Source organism: Pelobates fuscus, chromosome 11 (genome assembly GCF_036172605.1).
Source record: "Pelobates fuscus isolate aPelFus1 chromosome 11, aPelFus1.pri, whole genome shotgun sequence".
Taxonomy (NCBI): domain Eukaryota; kingdom Metazoa; phylum Chordata; class Amphibia; order Anura; family Pelobatidae; genus Pelobates; species Pelobates fuscus.
This window is the reverse complement of record NC_086327.1, coordinates 93,005,777-93,029,450: the sequence shown is the minus strand read 5'-3', so window position 1 is coordinate 93,029,450 and position 23,674 is coordinate 93,005,777. Positions and strand designations below refer to the sequence as shown.

At 39.6% G+C, this 23,674-nt stretch overlaps 1 protein-coding gene across 1 annotated transcript in view; it reads left to right on the top strand.

The window, feature by feature from the left end:
* RNF207 (ring finger protein 207) overlaps positions 1-20,623 on the top strand; it is a 78,852-nt gene extending 58,229 nt beyond the window's left edge. Inside the window, exons 13-18 of the mRNA XM_063437201.1 lie at positions 12,531-12,723; positions 12,822-13,007; positions 14,700-14,751; positions 16,773-16,890; positions 18,660-18,743; positions 19,191-20,623. Of these exons, the coding sequence (XP_063293271.1) occupies positions 12,531-12,723; positions 12,822-13,007; positions 14,700-14,751; positions 16,773-16,890; positions 18,660-18,743; positions 19,191-19,347 (790 nt within the window). The 3' untranslated portion in view covers positions 19,348-20,623. The remainder of the gene's footprint in view (positions 1-12,530; positions 12,724-12,821; positions 13,008-14,699; positions 14,752-16,772; positions 16,891-18,659; positions 18,744-19,190) is intronic.
* The last annotated feature ends 3,051 nt before the right edge of the window (positions 20,624-23,674 follow it).

Sequence of the window (23,674 nt, the reverse complement as noted above, 5' to 3'; positions counted from 1 at the left end):
TCAATCCATATCTGCCAAGTGACCCTATGTAGGAGGAACAGTCCCTATTCTGCTCTGTGTCACTGTGTATCAGGGATCATTAGGATAGGTGTCAATCCATATCTGCCAAGTGACCCTATGTAGGAGGAACAGTCCCTATTCTGCTCTGTGTCACTGTGTATCAGGGATCATTAGGATAGGTGTCAATCCATATCTGCCAAGTGACCCTATGTAGGGGGAACAGTCTCTATTCTGCTCTGTGTCAGTGTGTATCAGGGATCATTATGATAGGTGTCAATCCAGATCTGCCAAGTGACCCTATGTAGGAGGAACAGTCCCTATTCTGCTCTGTGTCACTGTGTATCAGGGATCATTAGGATAGGTGTCAATCCATATCTGCCAAGTGACCCTATGTAGGATGAACAGTCCCTATTCTGCTCTGTGTCACTGTGTATCAGGGATCATTAGGATAGGTGTCAATCCATATCTGCCAAGTGACCCTATGTAGGGGGAACAGTCTCTATTCTGCTCTGTGTCAGTGTGTATCAGGGATCATTATGATAGGTGTCAATCCAGATCTGCCAAGTGACCCTATGTAGGAGGAACAGTCCCTATTCTGCTCTGTGTCACTGTGTATCAGGGATCATTAGGATAGGTGTCAATCCATATCTGCCAAGTGACCCTATGTAGGATGAACAGTCCCTATTCTGCTCTGTGTCACTGTGTATCAGGGATCATTAGGATAGGTGTCAATCCATATCTGCCAAGTGACCCTATGTAGGGGGAACAGTCCCTATTCTGCTCTGTGTCAGTGTGTATCAGGGGTTTTGAGGACAGGTGTCAATCCATATCTGCCAAGTGACCCTATGTAGGGGGAACAGTCTCTATTCTGCTCTGTGTCAGTGTGTATCAGGGATCATTAGGATAGGTGTCAATCCATATCTGCCAAGTGACCCTATGTAGGGGGAACAGTCTATATTCTGCTCTGTGTCAGTGTGTATCAGGGGTTTTGAGGACAGGTGTCAATCCATATCTGCCAAGTGACCCTATGTAGGGGGAACAGTCTCTATTCTGCTCTGTGTCAGTGTGTATCAGGGCTGGGCTTTGAGGACAGGTGTCAATGTTAGGTGATTTCTGCCCTTTATGGATTAAAAGCAGACTCTGCATCAACTGTGCAATTTTCCATGGGAGTTTTGCCATGGATCCCCCTCTGGCATGCCACAGTCCAGGTGTTAGTCCCCTTGAAACAACTTTTCCATCACTATTGTGGCCAGAAAGAGTCCCTGTTGTTTTTAAAATTCGCCTGCCCATTGAAGTCAATGGCGGTTCGCGCGGTTCGCCGGTTCGCGAACATTTGCGGAAGTTCGCGTTCGCCGTTCGCGAACCGAAAATTCCGGGTTCGCGACAACACTATTGCAGATCTTGGAATTGCAGCAGAGTTCCTTGATGATAGAAGTCGCAAACATGTGTGCACCCTCCCGTCCGGGCTTTAGATTGTTGTAGCCATAGCCCAGGCTTGTGTGTGTAACCCAAGGAAGGCTTTAATATATCCAACGTAGTGTGTAGTATATCGGTTAGCTGACATGACATCAGAACTTTAAAAAAAGAAACTCTGGCCATAAAAGGATTCATGAAGACCCTCGACCCCCAATCCTCTCATTGTGCACCAATTCTGGTTACTTTTAAAATTGTAATAAACAATAGGAAGCTTGATTGGCAAGTTATTAATCCATGCATTGTATGATCATACCAAACATTCCCTGCTGTTCATGCTGTGCTTTTAAGATTTCTTTCTAATTGCCCTTGACTCTCGGGCTTCTGCCGCTTGTTCATATCAAAAGGAATGAAAACTGCTGCACTGATTAATTGCATGCAGGCGACCTGGTTATGACAAAGTTGAGCGCCGTTTGATCTGACAGTTCACAGAAAGCTTGGTTTACTGTACAGCACCAGATTAACTGAGGGAGGTTTGCAGCAAAAGAACCACCAATGCAATAAAATTATAGGTCTATTGTCTCTTGGAAGGCAACTATAAAATACGATATTAAAATGTCCTTGCATACACAACTCATGTCTGAGAGGATCTTGCTGTTGTGTAAACCTGTTGCATAAAAATGTCCTGGATAAAGGGGAATTATCACTTCCAATTAATATTAAATTTTTTAAATTTACATTTTTAATTTTTTTTTAAAGAAAGCATGATATGAAAGTAAAAATACAAATATACATTACATTCACATTATTTATTTGCACATAATATTGAATAACAATAATCCATCTCACATTAAAGACTTGAACTAAATAGTATGAAACTCCAACAGCTGCAAGAGTAAAACATTATGTTCACTTATCCCCCCTATAGAACAAATGTGTGTTTCTGAGGTCTGAAAAACAAAATGAAATGTAGAAATCCACATTACTATATTTGCAGTGCATTCAGAAAGTATTCAGAACCTTTTTTAAAAAAAAAATTATGTTGTAGCGTTATGATACGATTTTGTAAAAATTATTTTTTACGTGTGATGTGGAAGAGGCATGGAAGACAGGAGTGGGGGCAGTTGTAGAAAGCAAAACACCGACAGGATCGATTTTATACGTATAAAGAGGGATTTAAATAGAGGAACAGGGTTTTTATTTAATTTCTTTTTTGTTAATTGTTTGTTGTTCTGTTGATTAAGACACCAACTGTCGCCCAGAAAACCCAAAGGATGAAATGCCAAAGAAGAGTGGTGGACATTTCTGGGTGACTTTTAACTCTTTGAATGCACAATTGTGTTTATGGTAATGTAAGTTAGCAAATCTTTGTCAAAATTCTCTGAACTACAAAGTAAATATTGCCTCCTCTTTTATTGGTCTGATTATTGGCTTATTGGTCACTGGAGGGTAAGAGTCTTGGGATATCCATCCCGGCAAAGAACTGCTTCATTGTGAGTGGCCAATTATCATTTACATTCATAGTGTCGCACAGTTATACACTATGTTTGTATTTATTGCTTTTTATTTTTGTTCCCCCTCCCTCTCTCCCCCCACATGAGATATATATTTTGCTGTAGTTAAAAAAAATTGGGTATAGAGAGTGGAACAGTGTTTTGTGAAGCATTTCATTTCCTGGAAAACATGTCTTGCCCTTTATTTTCTATTTTTGGTGTGGTGCTACATTTCTAGATTAGGAACACGTTCTGCAGTGCGGTACAATGTAAACCAAACATACAAGTAACTGCAACATGACCTGTTTAACATGGAGCCGGATTAAGAAATTATAGGGAACCACCATAGTTTGAAGCTGATATAGATGCTGTGTTGTATACGATTACCACTATCCGATCTCTCTTTCTTGATTCAAAATCTCTCCTCAACAATTATTATTAATGCTAAGGATTATTTTATTCCTATCATTTAACTTTGCTGCTCCAGGCTAAATACCCAAGCATTCTTCTTTAGAAACGGTAGACACTCTTTCTAAACCAAACCTCTGTCCCTATACTTCCTGTGAACTCTATGATCTGGTGTGAGTGTATCCCAGGTGTAACAGCAGTAATACGGACTGTACTACTGTGCATTTAATTATGTATATTTTAACGGCAAGTAATGAGTTTAGAAATCTGTGTGGAATGTGTGTGAATACAATTATTTCTACACATTCTCAATGACTTATCATGTTACACGAAGGCTCACAGAACATCCCAAAAAGTTGCCATTTCAAGGCCACTACCAGCCATATTTACTAAAATGCTAGTGTTTCTATTTTGTTCATTAAGACTCTCACAGGGTTATTCACGAAAGTGAGAATACAATGTGAATTTCAAGTTTAGGTTCAAAATAGCTGAACTAAACTAATTCTCCAAGTCAGTTATGCTTTTAGATCAGCTACTTTGGCCTTAAATTTGAAATTCACGTTGCCTTCTCATTTTAGTGAATAACGATAGTTATTCTCTATTTCTCACTTTAATTTTTCTGTCTTTTTTCTCTCATTCATCTTTTTTCACATTTGGTAATGGATTGTTAACTTGTTGCTCCACGTAGATTTAGTCATTTCCGTGCTGTTGTAGTCCTTTCTTAGTGCTACATGTTCGGCCCAGTCCTCTTACTGTAAAATTATTTTCTCTTGTGTGAACTGAATATTTGAAACCTGTTATATGAAATAGGAACCAAAATCACGACAGACAGTCCAGACAATCCTTATTTAGTCTAGCATATGAGTGTTAAAATACATTTTTAGTTTAAGCCAGGAAAGATAAAATTAAAAATAAAAATTAAAGTTTACCGTCCGCCTTTCTTACCATTTATAATATATTAAAGACCTAGGTTTCCTTATCAAAGTACATTTTCACGTGCAGAAAGTCATATGGCCCTTTATGTTTTCACCTGTGTGATTAGTAGTGCTAACGGGTTAGACACAGGCTTGCAAACACATGGCCTGTCTGCCACTATTTATATCAGAATTTCATGGAACTTTAAGTGCTCATTTGACTGGCACCATCTATATATATATATATAGATTTAGGCCAACGGATGTCACAAACCGTAACAAGCATCTTAGATCCAGAGGTAGAAAAATCGACACCTGTGACCGACAGAGGAAAGCTTTCTAAACTGAATTTAAATTTAAGAGAAAAATACATCTTGCTATGGAAAAAGAGAAAATAACTTTTCCTGCAGGTAACTAATGGAATATCACAAATTCTATATTTTAGCATGGCTATACATGTATGTAATAGAAGCTTGGGTGGCTTGGTCTGTTTGCCTACGAGGCTAATAATATCAAATGGACTGTCAAATGTATTTCAGAATTTTGGAGATTGTTCTATTTGTCTCTTTGAGCATTGTACAGTAAAGGGGGGGAAGACTGAAAGAGCTAATTGATCATTCTTCTTCTGTACATATTGTGAGACCAAGTGGACCCCTCCCCTGTTAGTGCACAGGCTGAGAAAGCTGGCAGACCTTAGCAGTGTGTCTGTTGAGCAAAATAGTGAAGTCTAGGTCATCGTGCTGATCAAGAAGAACATTTTTAGTGCCGTACAGGTTACGAGAACAAACAGACGCTTTTGACATTGTACAGGGTGAAAAAGCAAATGGTTTCTTTTAACAGTGGTTGAAAAAAAATTAATGTTAGTGCACTTGTTAATGTCATAGTCTGGTGATTGTTAAAAAATATTAGACTGTCATGAATTGTGTTTAATTGAGCAATTAAAAACAAAATGGCTAAGCTGGTAAAAACAAAAAAAATCTCTCACTTGGTTAAGTTCAAAACTCTGCTATTCTAATTTAAATGTTGCAATTATTTTTAATGCACTTAGTGAATAAATACAACTGCTTAATTTTGCATGATGCTCAACAAGTCTATTGGATTAGGCACTATAGGAAGCAATCATTTTGTGCTGTCTTGCATAAAGGTGAAGGGCAGTAAGCTGCAAACTATGTCTGTTAAAAGGCAACTATGAAATAACAAACTGACCTATTATGTTTTGGTACAGCTTTTTATTTTGTATTTTTTTTTTTTTTTTTTTATGATCTCTGTGTCTAGGAAGTCACCAAGGGAGGGATGGCAACTTTTACGCTGGAGGGCATGTACAAAATAATGACCTTTTTGCAAACAAAAATCCCAGATCTGTGTGTGGATGTGATGCATGTGATATATGGGTTTGACATATGAATGCTGTATAGTTGCCATAATACTCTAATATCTCCTCGTGAGAATAACATACACTGCATGTGTGAGCATTTGAAGGTCTTTTCAAACTCATGTGTCATCTCGCTGTGTAGTCCTTTGTAAAGACCTACGGGGACATCATACATGCTACTTGTAGTACGGCAGCCTGATCTACCCAGATACAGCAGTTCACCAGGAAATATCTCAGTGGGTCAGTCCAGGCCTGAAAACATTGAGATCAGGGGCCACCAACCCATGCCCAAATTCACACAGTGATGGGTTAACAAAGGCCTTGCACAAATACGTCTTGTTGTTTCCCATACCAATGTATCCTCTGTTATTTCAATGTTTAGTGCAAGGGTTCCCAACTAATCTTCCTGTGGAACCCGTTGACATAATGTACTAACAACGTGGAACTCCAAAACTTTTTTGCAGATGTAGCACAGATAGTAAACAGATAGTAGTACTTAGGAGCAGGTGTTTGTATATAATGTTACCGTTGCATTTGTGCATTTGAGTGCAGGGGTGTGCTTGGATGTAGTGTTGGCTTTTAAATGCGGATGTACATTTGTTTTTAGTATTGGTGTTTGAGTTAAAGGGTTAAAACCCCTTTCAGCAGCTTACCTTGTTCCAGCGCCAGGCTCCCTCTGCGCTGGTGACCTCTCCTCCCCCGCCGACGTCACAGGATCCGAATGCGCATGCGCATGCGCACGCGCGCATTCAAGCTGTCAATAGGAAAGCATTTCTCAATGCTTTCCTATGGACGCTCTGCGCGATGGAGGCATAATATGCCTCCAGCGTCGCAGATGCGCCTCTAGTGGCTGTCCCGAAGACAGCCACTAGAGGCTGGCTTAACCCCAAATGTAAACATAGCAGTTTCTCTGAAACCCGACCACGGCCCTGTAAAGTGAAAAAAATTGCGGCGGCCATTTTGTTTGGCAAAATCACGGCAGAACCCTATTTTTGCTCCGCGAAACGCCAATTGGGAAAACACTGTTTTAGAAGAATGATGTGAGGCTGCAGCCAACAGGCCTAGTATTCTAGTGGTCTGATTTCTAAAGAAAATGACCAATAGGATATTCTATATTTATTTATTTATTTTAACCCTTATTTGCAACCCTTTAGCCTGCAGAAGTTGTGTTTTTTGTTTTGTTTTGTTTTTTATAAAAGGGACTCTCTTGGAACCATCACAAGTCTTATGAATTTGAAAGATTTTGGTCAAAATAAGTTCCTGTATTTTTGCTAGATTTACAAATTACAAAAAAAAGTTGTAGAATATGGCATGTTAACCATGTCCCTTCCTTAAAGGATCACTATAGGGTCAGGAACACAAACATTTATTCCTGACCCTATAGTGTTAAAACCACCATCCATAGAAACATAGAAACATAGAATGTGACGGCAGATAAGAACCATTCGGCCCATCTAGTCTGCCCAGTTTTCTAAATACTTTCATTAGTCCCTGGCCTTATCTTATAGTTAGGATAGCCTTATGCCTATCCCACACATGCTTAAACTCCTTTACTGTGTTAACCTCTACCACTTCAGCTGGAAGGCTATTCCATGCATCCACTACCCTCTCAGTAAAGTAATACTTCCTGATATTATTTTTAAACCTTTGTCCCTCTAATTTAAGACTATGTCCTCTTGTTGTGGTAGTTTTTCTTCTTTTAAATATAGTCTCCTCCTTTACTGTGTTGATTCCCTTTATGTATTTAAATGTTTCTATCATATCCCCCCTGTCTCGTCTTTCCTCCAAGCTATACATGTTAAGATCCTTTAACCTTTCCTGGTAAGTTTTATCCTGCAATCCATGAACCAGTTTAGTAGCCCTTCTTTGAACTCTCTCTAAGGTATCAATATCCTTCTGAAGATAGGGTCTCCAGTACTGTGTACAGTACTCCAAGTGAGGTCTCACCAGTGTTCTGTACAATGGCATGAGCACTTCCCTCTTTCTACTGCTAATACCTCTCCCTATACAACCAAGCATTCTGCTAGCATTTCCTGCTGCTCTATTACATTGTCTGCCTACCTTTAAGTCATCAGAAATAATCACCCCTAAATCCCTTTCCTCAGATGTTGAGGTTAGGACTCTATCAAATATTTTGTACTCTACCCTTGGGTTTTTACGTCCAAGATGCATTATCTTGCACTTATCCACATTAAATGTCAGTTGCCACAACTCTGACCATTTTTCTAGTTTACCTAAATCATTTTCCATTTGGCTTATCCCTCCTGGAACATCAACCCTGTTACATATCTTAGTATCATCCGCAAAAAGACACACCTTACCATCAAGACCTTCTGCAATATCACTAATAAAAATATTAAAGAGAATGGGTCCAAGTACAGATCCCTGAGGTACCCCACTGGTGACAAGCCCAAGCTTCGAATATACTCCATTGACTACAACCCTCTGTTGCCTGTCACTCAGCCACTGCCTTACCCATTCAACAATATTCGAATCCAAACTCAAAGATTGTAGTTTATTAATAAGCCTTCTATGTGCAACAGTGTCAAAAGCCTTACTGAAATCTAGGTAAGCAATGTCTACTGCACCACCCTGATCTATAATTTTAGTTACCCAATCAAAAAAATCAATAAGATTAGTTTGGCATGATCTCCCTGAAGTAAACCCATGTTGTCTCTGGTCTTGAAATCCATGTGTTTTTAGATGTTCAACAATCCTATCCTTTAACATGGTTTCCATCACTTTCCCCACTACTGAAGTAAGGCTTACTGGCCTATAGTTGCCCGACTCCTCCCTATTACCTTTCTTGTGAATGGGCACAACATTCGCTAACTTCCAATCTTCTGGGACTACTCCTGTTATCAATGATTGGTTAAATAAATCTGTTAATGGTTTTGCTAGTACACCACTAAGCTCTTTTAATAGCTTTGGGTGTATTCCATCAGGTCCCATTGACTTATTTGTCTTTACTTTTGACAGTTGAAATAGAACCTCTTCCTCTGTAAACTCACGTGTAATAAATGACTCATTTATCCTTTTTCTTAACTGAGGTCCCTTTCCTTCATTTTCATCTGTAAATACCGAACAAAAATATTCATTGAGGCAGTCAGCTAGACCTTTATCCTCATCTACATACCTTCCTTCTTTTGTTTTTAATCTAACTAATCCTTGTTTTACTTTTCTTTTCTCATTTATGTATCTAAAAAAAGTTTTGTCCCCCTTTTTTACTGACTGTGCTATTTTCTCTTCTGTGTGGGATTTGGAAGCTCTTATAACTTGCTTAGCCTCTTTCTGCCTAATCTTATAGGTCATTCTGTCTTCCTCACTCTGGTTTTTTTTATAATTACTAAATGCTAACTTTTTGTTTTTTACTATTTTGGCCACATCTGCGGAGTACCACAGTGGTTTCTTGAATTTTTTGCTTTTACTGACAAGCCTAATGCAATTTTCTGTTGCCTTCAGTAGTGCAACTTTTAAATAATCCCATTTCTTTTGGACTCCATATAAATTGCTCCAGTCTGATAATGACTCCTTTACACATATTCTAATTTTAGAAAAGTCTGTTTTTCTAAAGTCTAAAACTTTTGTTTTTGTGTGGTGTGACTCAGTCACTGTTCTTATATTAAACCACACTGACTGATGATCACTGGATCCTAAACTTTCACCTACAGTAATATCTGATACCAAATCTCCATTTGTTAACACTAAATCTAGTATGGCCTCTTTACGAGTTGGCTCCTCAACGACTTGTTTTAGAGACAATCCCAGTAGGGAGTTTAGAATATGTGTGCTCCTGGCACAAGTAGCTATTTTTGTTTTCCAATTCACATCAGGAAGATTAAAGTCACCCATGATGATAACTTCCCCCTTCATTGTCATTTTAGCTATTTCTTCAACTAGTAGATTATCTAACTCTTCAATTTGTCCTGGGGGCCTATAAATCACACCTACACGAGTTACTGTGTGATTACCAATATCTAACGTAACCCAAACGGACTCTATGTTCGCCTCACTAACCTTTATTAGGCTAGATTTTATGCTATCCTTTACATACAGGGCCACCCCTCCCCCTTTCTTGCCTTCCCTGTCTTTTCTATATAAAGAGTACCCTGGTATTGCTATGTCCCAGTCATTTTTCTCATTATACCATGTCTCGGTAACAGCGACTAAATCTACACTATCAGTTGCCATTATTGCCACAAGTTCATGGATCTTATTCCCTAAACTGCGAGCATTTGTAGACATGACTCTAAGCTTATCATTTTTTAACACACTTGCTACAGGCACCTTCTGTCCTTGTTTTGGGGGACAATTGGATTGATGTTTTATCACCCTTTTGCCCCCCCCTCCTAGTTTAAAAACATCCTAGCAAAACCTCTGAACTGCTCACTGAGAACATTTGTTCCCTTTTGAGAAAGATGCAAACCATCTTTTTTGTACAGTTTATTTCCATTCCAAACAGAGCTACCATGAGCAATAAAGCCAAATCCTTGCTCCCGACACCATTCACCAAGCCACAAGTTAAAGTCCCAAATACGCATCCGCCTGTCGTTCTGAGTGTTATGCACAGGCAGAACTTCAGAGAATGACAGTGTGGAAGCAACCTGCCGTATATCATTGGCAAAAACACTAAAAACTTCCTTAACCTCTGAAACCTCATTGCAGGCCAAGTCATTTGTCCCTAAATGGACAAGTACATCCAATTCCCCTTCCTGCTTTGCTTGCTTAACAATATTACAGATACGTCTCCTGTCTCTGTGAGCAGTAGCTCCGGGAAGACACCTCACAAGACCACCATTGTCCATCTCCACACCTCTTATGATGGAATCCCCCAACAACAACTGCTTTCTATTAGGCCTCACCATAGTCTTCAAGCCTCTCTGCACAACACCACTAGCCTCAGTGCCTCTCTGCACAACACCACTAGCCTCAGTGCCTCTCTGCACAACACCACTAGCCTCAGTGCCTCTCTGCACAACACCACTAGCCTCAGTGCCTCTCTGCACAACACCACTAGCCTCAGTGCCTCTCTGCACAACACCACTAGCCTCAGTGCCTCTCTGCACAACACCACTAGCCTCAGTGCCTCTCTGCACAACACCACTAGCCTCAGTGCCTCTCTGCACAACACCACTAGCCTCAGTGCCTCTCTGCACAACACCACTAGCCTCAGTGCCTCTCTGCACAACACCACTAGCCTCAGTGCCTCTCTGCACAACACCACTAGCCTCAGTGCCTCTCTGCACAACACCACTAGCCTCAGTGCCTCTCTGCACAACATCACTAGCCTCAGTGCCTCTCTGCACAACACCACTAGCCTCAGTGCCTATCTCCAGGACACCACTACACTCTGAAAGTGCAGAAAATGAATTATGTAGAACAACAGACTGTGCAATATGCCTTTTATCCACAACTCCAAGTCTACCAGATCCTACAGTAATCCATCTGCCATTCCTAGTATGTCTCTGCGGCAATGGCTTTGCAGCAGTTCCAGCCTGAATTTGTTTACCAGATAATTTACAAATCTCAGACTTCAAAAATACAATCTCCTGCCGCAAGATAGAGAACTGTCTACAGATTAGACAACAACCAAACCTCCAAAAAGTGGAACGTGAAACAAATGCAAAGCAACTCCAGCAAATCCAGCCCATCCTGTGCCCATCATGCCTCCATAAATATAGCAACTGTATTTAAGCCATAAGCTGTAGATCTGCATGCTGTTTGCCTAAAAAAAAAAAAAAAAAAACAAGCAGTCTGCTGACATCATCAGAAGTGGTAGCCTGATCCAATCACAATGCTTCCCCATAGGATTGGCTGAGACAGACAAAGAGGCAGATCAGGGGCAGAGCCAGCATGATTCAAACACAGCCCTGGCCAATCAGCATCTCCTCATAGAGATGAATTGAATCAATGAATCTCTATGAGGAAAGTTCAGTGTCTGCATGCAGAGGGAGGAGATAGTGAATGTTTGGATGCATTTTAGGCAGCAATGACCCAAGAAGGCTCTCTAACAGCCATCAGAGGAGTGGTCAGTGAAGTTATCACTAGGCTGTAATGTAAACACTGCATTTTCTCTGAAAATACAGTGTTTACGGCAAAAACCCTGAAGGTAATGATTCTACTCACCAGAACAAATGCAATAAGCTGTAGTTGTTCTGGTGACTATAGTGTCCCTTTAATCCTGTGTCCCTTCCACCTTATCCATCCTAAAGTGCATTCTGTTTGCTGGTTACTGTAACATACAAGTGATCTCCTTATACACTGTTTATCCAATAAGTTGTTCTTGTCATCAGAAAGCATGTCAATAATTTTTAAATAATAAACGAATAATGGATAACTGAACTTAGTTTTACTTAAACACCTGCTCTGTCCGTAAAACCCAGCTGTGCAACAATTGTTCATAACGAATGAAGAAAATAAATAAAACATCCCGATTGGTTTATCATGTCCTTAGGTGTCCTGTGCTAGCTTGCAGTATATGTAAAGATTTAGAATGTTGAAACATTTATTGATTATGCAACAATGTCAAATGTGACATGGTTTATTATTTTGGACTGATTTGTGTTTGCACATATTTTTTTAAACGTTTTATCTAAATTATGTTTTTTTTTGTTTGTTTTTAAGTGGGTCACTGGTTAAATCTGGAGCTGCTATTCTGGGGTGTGGAACTCCAGCAAAATGAGGAATACTTGTTGTATTGCTAGGTTTATACGTTTAATAGCTTCATTCCAGAAAGTCTGTTTGTTATGGTTGGATTGTGATATTTCAAGGAGGGTATATGTGCTTCTTTACTATGGGAAGTGGATGTAGCCAATGGCCTAGAATGGACCCTTTTTTGTTTTTAATACAATTTATGTTGGGTATCAAACATAAATAAGGTCCAAAACATTGGCAAAGTAAAAGGTTTTTTTTATTTATTTTTTTGTTCAGTATTTCAAACAGCCAGTCCTCCAAGTCATTAATCATGCCAGGATGTTGTACTTCTTGTGATAAGATGTCCCTGACTGGATCCATCGTGCGGAAACCCACGTTGCATCGCTATATCAGCACCAAGGTCCTGTTGGCAGACGGAACTGACAGTCCTTTCACTAGGCACTGCCGCGGCTATGAAGAGATGTATCAGGTCCTAATGTAGCCTATTGACTACATTTGTGTTCTAGTTAACAATACTAATGTACAAGCACTTTCACTGTTACTAATGTCCTGCAAATTAATTTCCAGGCCATACAGATAGAGATTCAGAATCTAAAGGACCAGGTGCAAGAGCTTCATAGAGATCTGACCAAGCACCATTCCCTCATCAAGACAGACAAAATGAGTGATATAATACAGAAATCACTCCAGGTTGATATACAGATAGCATCTGAATATTCATCGGTGGAAATGATGAGAACGGCATTTGAAGAGGTATGTGAGCAGCACTGATTATAAAAAGATAGAATACATTGTTAAAGCAACACTGCAGGAACTTTAACTATATCATTGATTGAATTGTTAGAATGCCTAGAGTCCACTGGTCAAATCATTTTCACACAGTAGAACACTGAGTGAGGGTCCCTGCCGGATGTGTGCCTAAAACAACACTTCCCTTTAGCTATACCAATGCATGGGTTGCTGTGATATGCTGAAAGTGGACAGCTGACACTCTTAGCTAATTACAGCCACCCATTGTTGCTCAGGCTAGTGCATCCCCATTGGTCCAAGCAACACTTACGAGTTTAGCATTAAACCATTAAAAACAGTGTTAACACTGAGTGGAAGGATGGTGATGTGGACTCCAGACTCTATAATGGGGGTAGGCAACCTTTGGCACTCTAGATGTTGCGGACTACATCTACCATAATGGTCTTACAGCCAGAATGCTGGCAAAGCATCAGGGGAAATGTAGTCCCTCCTCTGTATCTTAGTGTTCCTTTTGGATCCATCTTCATCTATCAGGAGCCTGAATAACCACTGTAATTCACAAATTTGTGAGAGTACAGAACAATGGAGTTTGGAAGACCTCATATGATCATTCATAGATCTTTTACATATTCATAAGGTACCATAAGCATCAGATATATTTCACAATTTTGCAAGAAGATAACCTGTTTTGAAGCAATTGACATCTGATGGGAGATGCCAGGAAGTGGCAGCAGAAACTCTGCCCATTTGCCAAATTTGTCTAAAGTGCTGCTTCATCTATGAAACAATAGTTTTGGCAGCCACCCTCCTATTTACTTTTACATAGGCTATTATATGCAGTATAAACAAAACAAAATACAAGGTACTGCCTGATAATTATTAAAATTATACTGGTTAACCCTGGTAATTTAAGCACACTCGATGTGCTATATTTCAGCTACAAGTTTTTAAGATGACTGGAGCTATAGGATCCATGGGAAGCTTGAATAATTGAAAGCCTTCTCAAAGGATCTCATTGTGACACATCTCCCAAATCTAGCGCACTGTTGAGATCTCTTTGAATTTAAAATAAATTCAGCACTCTTTTTTTTTTAATTTAAACATTTTTATTGAGTTTTATGCAAAAAAAAAAAAGAACAGTGCACATTGTTCATTACATAAATGCAATGACATTATATAAACCGTGTACACAAAGCTTACAGTTATTTGTAGCACTTAAAGCAAGTGAACATAAATGAAATTAAGGAAACTGAAATGACAGTAGTAGTGGGTAACTTAACAATAAAAAGATGAGAATAATGAGCTTGTGGTGCATACAACTGATGTTAACCCCTAAACTATGCAGGTGCTGGACATCTAACAGGGAGTAAATATGATACTATAACAAAAAACAATGGTGCCTTTATATGGAGCTCAAAACAACATTCAATTCACCTAGGACATTGAGGATTGTATATAATTAGATGTCTGTAACAACCAAATTCCTTCTCAGACATTTATAAAATACAATCCCCACGAATCTCTGTGAGCTAAGGGAATGGGGATTATTGAGGTAGCTGTAGCTTTGTTGCAGTTGCCAAGCCTCCTATGGGTTATAGTAAGTATCTTCCTTTCCTCCTGCAGTGTAAATTTAAACATAAGTTTACATCCTTCGCATTGTCGATCGGCTTATTTGTTTCTTTATTATCCTTTCAGATTTGGGAAGAGACATATCAGAGAGTTGCAAATGAACAGGAGATTTATGAAGGTACGGTGATGGATCATTTCGTGCTCTTATAGTAGTTTGGTAATCTACTTAAAGGATCACTATAGTGTCAGGAAAACAAAGCGGTTTTCCTGACACTATAGTGCCCTGAGGGGTCCCCCTCCCAAGGCGCTGAAGGGGTTAAAACCCCTTCAGCAGCTTACCTTATTCCAGCGCCGGTCGCCCTCGGCACTGGTGACCTCTCCTCCCCCGCTAACATCAGGTCCCTCGTCCGACGTCAGCGGAGCCGAATGCGCATGCGCGGCAAGTGCCACGCACACATCATTTCTCAATGCCTTCCTATGGACGCTCTACGTAATGGAGGCAAAATGTGCCTCCAGCATCGTAGATGCGCCTCTAGTGGCTGTCTGGAAGACAGCCACTAGAGGCTGGATTAACCCCAAATGTAAACATAGCAGTTTCTCTGAAACTGCTATGTTTGCATCTGAAGGGTTAAAACCTGAGGGACCTGGCACCCAGACCACTTCATTGAGCTGAAGTGGTCTGGGTGACTATAGTGTCCCTTTAAATTGTATTCTTATGAAAGGGGGGGAAAAAACAGGATAGCTCCAGTCTCTGTCTGTATCACTTGTCGGAACTATAGATTGTTGAATTTAATTAATTATGCATTTATTGGGATATTAAGTTCCAGATGTTCCCCAAATTGTTTGTTTTGATTTTAATGATAATTATTAAAGGGACACTCCACTGCCCAAATACAAAATAAATAAATAATCACTGTTTAGTATACATGCATTTAATTATGTATTTTTTCATTGGTGATATATTTATATATAAACAGCTTGCAAAACCTGCAGTTCTCGTGTCTGCTGCCCTCCCCTTCTAGCCCCGCCCACACTTTCTGTGAGTGTCCAATCACAAACTTTTCAATGCAGTTTAAAGAGAAGTCTTTACAAGGCAGATGCTTTGAGTAACTGTCTGCCTATTGAGTTTAGTTCCACTGAGCTAAACAACCAGGAAGTAATCGGACCAGCTGTCTGCTTAAAAAGCCGGGTTGGTGTAACTAGGATTATTTATAAAAATTAAAATTTCTATTGAAAATCTGCACATTTTGTAAAATGAAAAAAAGAAGACACTCTTACACATAAAGCATTTCAGCAAGCTAAAGTGCTCTAGGGGTCTGGAGTGTCCCTTTAAGTATTGAAACAGACAATTGTGCAAAAATAAAATGTTATTACAAAGTAGATACTATATAACAAAACCACTCTCTACACAAATATATATATAAATATCAGTTGCAGCAAAAGTATGCTATTAGTCAACACAGAAACAGTTTTCAATGAAGGGAATTAATCTCTACAACTGTGCAACATGAAGGGAATTAATCTCTACAACTGTGCAACATGAGATTACAAAATACTTCCTTGCAATCCAGATAGTAGACCATGAAAACAAAAAGACAATGGAAAAAATACAATTTCTCCAACCGCCCTATGTACTCTGAGCCAATACTATGAGTTTAGAATAACAGATTTTAGGCTAGATTTCAAATTAGTTGCTAAATATCCGCTGTAAGCTGTCATAATTAACAATAGCTGGTAAATATTGGCAGCCTCAAATTACCGACAAGTCTTCACCTTGTTGCTACTTAGTAGTGACCTATCGTTTGTAATGTCAACCCCAACTGATTGTGATTGCCACATAGCGACTATTGTTACATGTGGCAAATTGGGCAAAGTTGGCTCTTTTAGTGCTGCAGTGGAGAGACGTTTAGTATGCTGTTCTCCTTTGTGGCCCTGAAAAATAAAACAAAATTACATTTAAAAATGTTTGGGGCCTCCCTGGGCCCCAATATTACAGTGTAAGAGGCCCAACGCATTTCTCTCCCCCATGTGCAGTGAGATGAAGAGTAATAAGAATCTCAGATGTATAGTCTTCTAAAACCCTATTATCCAAACTAGAAGTTGCCTTATTATCTAATGGAAGAAATGCTGCACTCACAAATAAATTACACAGAAAAGATGTACTGTTCTATATAAAAATATGTTTTTATTCAATGGCAGCTCAGCTCCACGACCTTAAGCAACTTAAACAGGAGAACACCTATTTAACCAAAATTGCTAAACAGATTGCACCTTACGTACGATCCATTGCAAAGGTCAAGGAACGTCTGGAACCCAGGTATGAAAGTAGAAGAATGGAACAATAGAATTGTTTCCATAATTCCATTACAGTGTCCATGTGTCCAAGATTAGTCAGGATTGTCCTATAATTGTAACACACGCACTGAGACAAAAGGACACAGATACACACACAAAGATACACACACACATACTGAAACAGACATACATAGTGACACACACTAACATCCATACAGAAACACACTCATAAGGACATACAGACAGGCATACTGACATACATACAGGCAGACACAGACATACATACATACAGACTGACTGACTGACTGACATACACGCAGCTCATTTTTCAGCCACCTTCTTACCTTTTGCAAGAGGGTGGTTGGGGCTGCAGGGAGTCTGCGTGGCTGTCCCTCTTCACGGCTGCCAGACTGCCTTCTTCTTCTTCCCCAGCATTACTTGCGGGAGCAATTTTTTTTAAAGGGGCCTAAATGCATGGGCCACACAATGGGCCCCATCAGCGTGCAAGCCCCGGTGCAACTGCAACTTTTTCGGCATCCTTAGCACTAGGCAACCTTTGCTGGCTTTGACTTACATAGCCTCCATGGAAAAGAAAAGGTTTGATTTTTCAACCAGATGTTACAGCATAGTGTGTTTACTTTGGAATTGAAAGGTGTGGTCAAGCAGTATAATCTCACCTTTAACTACAATTTCACTTGGGTCACTGCAGGTACTTGTAAACCTAAACTGACTGGTTTGGTGCAGGAAAATTTCAGACTGTTTGCCACAAAATTGATAGCAGACAAAAATGTGAAGTACCAGCACCTATCTCTAAAGATTCTAATGGATGTGAATTCCCCTATCAGCAGCGCAATTGGTTTAAAAGCCATCAGTGTAAATAAGAGATCAGATAATTGTTTCTGGTTGTGGTTTTAAATATGTAATGTGCATTAAAGGACTACTCCGGACAAAAAACAGTGTTTTATGAAAACTCTGTTTTTGGTCAGTGTAACCCTTACAGACCTGGATCTTCTACTCCTTTCACCCCCTCCCAGGGAGCACAGGCTAAGGGCAGGCTTGGGGTGTGAGATTGCTGCCATTTGTTGCATGTCCCCAGCATGCTGTGTGAGCTGACGACACAGAACTGACATTAGCTAGCAATGGCAAAACTCGTTTTCCTGGCACTATAGTGCCCTGATGGTGCCCCCACCCTCAGTGTCCCACTCCCGCTAGGCTCTAGGGTGAGGAAGGGGTTAAACACTCACCTTTCTCCAGCGCCGGGCTCCCTCCGCACTGGGGACTCTCCTCCTCCTTCCAATGTCATCGGCTGCATGCGCGGCAAGAGCCGCGCGCACATTCAGCCAGTCCATAGGAAAACATTCAATGCTTTCCTATGGACGCAGGCAACTTCTCACTGTGAAAATCACAGTGAGAAGCGCGGAAGCGCCTCTAGCGGCTGTCAATGAGACAGCCACTAGAGGCTGGATTAACCCATAGGTTTACAGCAGGCAGGGTTAATCCCAGACCACTTCATTAAGCTGAAGTGGTCTGGGTGCCTATAGTAGTCCTTTAATGTGCCACCGGAGGCGGAGTTATACCTCTGTTAGCAAAAGGCTAGATCTACGTTATCTGCAGCATTTTTATAGTGAAAAGCTGCATATACAGATTGCAAGCATCATGTCTACTTCAAATCACTGGAGTGGCCATGGTGCTTGGAATATACATTTACGTGATGGTCCCCAAATTAGCACCATATTAATTATTCAGTGATGTTTGATTAATTATCTAACCCTATGTTGTATAAATAACTAGATTAAAAGAAGCAAAGGACCCAAAAGAAGACGTTTCAGAAAAAATATTTGAAGACTCTTCAGTGGCTACGGAGATACAGAGCAGGTACCTATCCAATTTAACATTCTATTCTTTTTAGGAACAGAGTATAAGCCCATAATTAACAGGAGGAATCAAATCCAGTCTACTATTCAAAAGTGTAGATAGGCGATGTTGTGGCTCTCATTACACTAGCATTTGCCATTTGTATATTTTTGAAGCAGATGGGAGATCTGCCTAAATACATATTTCTAATGCCGACACCTGGATAAACCGGTTAGTGGAGAAACTTATCTCTTTCCAGTTCCCTCTCAAGTGTGTTGTATTATTGTCAAAATTTTATATTCTGTATAGTATTTAATAGATAAATACCATAATAGGCATTATGTAAGAAGATTTGTGCTGACCGTGCATTCCACTAATAGTTTATCATTAGTACATTGAATCCTACACTAACAAAATGGGGAAAATTCACATGTACAAGCATAATGAAATTAAAATGTTCTGTTCTAGGACTGAGGTAGCAGCTTGTTCAGAGGACAATCACGAAATATCACCAGAAATGAAAAGTGATAACAGGACTTTAACCCTATTTAATGAAGAGTCGTTGTTGAAAAACAAAGAATACTGCAGGTTAAAACAGAACATACCCATCCGAAAAGGAACTTAAAAGGGGTATATATTGCTCGATTTAATCTGTGTCTATACATTTCTGAAATCTAGTAGTCTTTATTTACTTTTAATAGTCTTTTTATTTGAATTTGACGTCTTTAAAAAGATACAAAACTAACAAATATCAAAATCACAAAAGTTTTAAGTTTGAATACACAGTTACAATGTCCACAGAACAATCATGTAATATCACAAACAGAATATTTAAAATGACACCTGTCACATTCTGATACGCCCCACCCACCTTTAGGTGACTTGGTAAAGATGTGTGACTAACATTTTCTACAAGTGCATTACAAGGCACAAATTATGATGTACACGGTTTATTCACAAAACATTGAATTAAATTGTTCCCAGCATGTTATAGGTACAATTCCTAATAACTTCGTTACCTCTGCTGTTCCCCAGATTCGGCCTTTAGGTGGTCGGTGTGTAGTGCAAACTTTGTGTTACTCTGCCTTTCTGGTTCGCTGCAGTCTCCGAAGTCTTTGCTGGATTTCAATTCACTTCCATTAGTTCCAATTTGTTTTCAATTCGGCCAAACTCATTTCGCCAACATGGCTTTATCAATGGCTATAGTATTGTTTACTGATCACTCCTTTTATAAGCCAGCTCATGCATGATGCATATGGGGGTGTGGGCAGTGTTTTCATTCTATGAGCCGTCCTCTCTAGTCTATCTGATGAGGTTGAATCATAACCAAATTCTCTAAGGTTTCTACAGAAACTTCTTTGTTGTGATCAACCTTATAAACTGAATTATTCAGGATTTTAATGGGTAGCTCTGAATAAAGATGACCAAAAAAAGGGGTGATTGTCTATCTGAATAAAGTTGAAAGAGAAAAAAAAAACCCTGTACAGGATAAGACTGTGGAAATGACACAGTTAAGTCAGCATTTAAATCTTTGTGTGCGAAATCTCTAATTGAAAAATCCATCTCCTCTCCATCTTTCCCAGCTTGTCATTGATGTTCCCTCCTCTCCAGTGCTTTCTCACTTTGCAGATTGCCATGAATCCCAAAATACTAGCTTTAACCACACTGTGTGGCGCAAAATGAACCTGCCTATCCCTGCTCTATGTTGTATTTCCTGGGTTTAGGCCTCATGTTCTCTGATTCCATTGGATAGTTTTCTGGTTGTTCTACCCACAGTGGCATTCAAGGATATTATATTACGTGAGCACTGCTGCACGTGATCAGATCCTTCAATTTATATATAATGTGTTGTGGGCAATTAAAGGGACACTACAGGTGGTCCTCAGTTTGCGACGGCTCGCAGTTACGACCAGCCCTCTAGCGTGGGGATTCAAGGAATTCCCCATGTTAGAGAGCTGGTCTATGTTCGGGATAGATTAGAGGGATTTCCTGCTCTGATGTATATGTCTACATTCGGGTAAATTTCCCCAAACATAGAAAAATCCACCAGAGCAGGGAATCCATCTAATCTATGTCCGGGGATTGTTCGGAAACCTGTCGGTAAGTGAGGAGCATCTGCAGAGTCACCAGAACAACTACAGCTCATTGCATTTGTTCTGGTGAGTAGAATAATTTCCTTCAGGCTTTTTGCAGTAAGCACGATCTTTTCAGAGAAAATGCAGTGTTTACATTACAGCCTAGTGATAACTCCTCAGATGGCTGCTTCTTCAGGCAGTGCTGCACAGTGTGCAGTACTGCCATTCAGTGTCTCCACACTGCATGGAGACACTGAACTTTCCTCATAGAAATGCATTGACTCAATTAATCTCTATGAGGAGATGCTGATTGGCCAGGGCTGTACTTGACTTGTGCTGGCTCTGCCCTTGATCTGCCTCATTGACAAGCTCAGCAAATCCAATGTGTTCCTAAGGGACAATAAAGTGGACCAAAGAATGTGTTTTTTCCACAAACGGCCTCAAAGAAGGTTTCTGGGCAGGTCTGGAGGAAATACAAAGTAGAATGGCAATACATTCCCTAGCCGCCTGAGATCTAAAAATCCAATTTTCCTTCAAACAATTTAGAAATTCATTTTGGCAACAAAGAACCGGATTGTCTGATTTTGAGGGCTAGCTCATGATGTCAATCAGTGGCATTCAACATTGGCATTTTTCCATTCCACCACGTTTGTAAGGGAGGGTAAATCTTGTTGAAAATGCTAGAGCTTGTTCACCCTAGCATTCTAGATGGTAGTTGAGAGGTCTCCAGCACTCCTCCTACAGTGCCGCAGCATTGAAGAAGCTCCATCCCACAAAGAGAAACTGCCTGAGATACCACCTGCATCTCTCATAGTGGCTTCTAACTGGGAAACTGAGCTGAATGAAAAACGTTAAAACAGGCAAACAAGGGAGACTTGAGGGTTTTACAAAGATATAAACTATGCTTGGGAGAAGCACTCTGAGGGTGTGTTCTGGGCTTGTCATAGTTTGATTAATTACAGGTCTACCACTCATGAAGGTAGACAACCCTATGGTCACACTGCTGTGAAGACATATGGAAAAAAAATCTGAATTATTTGACTGATACCATAAGAGTAAGAATACAACTTTAAGCACAAATGAATCTTTCAAATAATTTTATTTAAAAATATATTCAAGTTTGTTTTACAGATAATCCTGTTTGTATCTCATTAACGCAGAAGTGCATCATTGTAAAATACATTAGCATTTTACAAATATTTACAAGAATTAAGCATATTCTGGATATACAAAAATCATACAGGAATTGTAAAAGGTTTTTTTAAGTCTCTTTCATAAAGCATATTTATTACCCTGCAAGTGCAGTGATGGTACAGTATCTTATTGTGGTAATTTGGGTGTTCCATTCACTCAATAGACTTGTAGAGATTTTAAAAATAGTGTGGCAAAACAAAGGATTACATACATTGCAAACTGTGTTTTGCCACTCTATTGTCACAATGTCAACTCCAAATTTAGGGTCGAAAAAAATAATCAAACAATGTATCATACAAGTCAGGGTTTGCCTCCTACATCTTCTCCTGTTGGTAAGCTACAACCAGAACATTATTCTGGCTGGTGAATATCGTAAGCCAACAGCTGAAATGATGCAGTTTGCCCAACCTACAGGCTAATTCATACTGTTGGAACAATAGAACACATCACAGTAAACATTTCAAATCTGCAGTTTTCTAATTCAAGTTATCAAACACCAAAACGTAAACTGCCTTAGGGATGAAGGGACTATTTATTGCCAATATTTTTACAATTACAGCAAGTTCGAAATTATATATGTTCCTTTATTTTTTAAGTCTGTAGGGCTTCAAGTTGATCTAAAATTTGTGAATAAAACCAGCTTATGTTAACCAATTGAAGTGCCGTTATATTTTCCAATACCAAAGCAAACTGATTAACAATTGTATAACATTTCTTTTGTGCCAATCAGTAAACATAAAAACTGGCATTTCATGTATTTCTCTACAGCATAACAATTTAGATTGATTGGTGACACTGGCAAAATTTAACTTAAAATCGGTTTTCAGTAAGCACAGTGAAAGGAAGGGCCTGATGCTACAGGTTCTATAATGCACCATAGTTGGCTATTCCTGGATGACAGGGATTCTCCTCCTATTGTTAAAGTCGCATTAGTAAAATAGAGATGGGTGGCAGTAATAGACTGAGTGTCTCCACTGCCACCCATTGCTGGTGGTGATTGACATTGCTATGGTAGAATTAGTCCACCTCAGCCATGGGTTCCCCTCATTCAGTGATAATACGTCTGTTATATGAAGTAGTTATTATGTGTCTAGTGTACTGTTAGAAGGAATATTCAAAATCCATAACCACTACAGCTTCCTGTAGTGGTTATGATGCCATGAGTCCCCTGGAGTGTTTCTTTTGTAAGGAGTGAAACAGTTTTAGAATCATTTGACTTCTCTCCCAAGGTCAGTCAGGAGCTGCTACCAACCTCACCTAATGATGGAGAGCGGAAAGCTCTCGGTCTAAGTCCTGCATTGCAAGTGTTTAAGAGCTTCTGGATTGCAGTCATCAGGTGGAGAGGGAATGCACCTGGCAGACTCCAGAAGAGATGTCAAACTGTTGGAAACCAGTTGGACTCCTTATAATGGGGGGCATTAGGGTTATAGTGCTAGGAGTGTACCCTTTAAAGGAAAAAAGCATCCTAATATTTATAGAAATACAGTTTGTGAAGTATATAATCCATTAATTATCAAAAGCAACATTTCATTCTTGTGCAAAATCTCAAATACTAAATTAGGTAAATTATGATTATTCTTTAATACTTTGACTAAACCTTTCAGGAGTATTGTATACCAAAGAATCACACTATGACACAAAGTGGGGAAAAGTAATGTTAAAAGTGAACCGTCACTTTTCAAA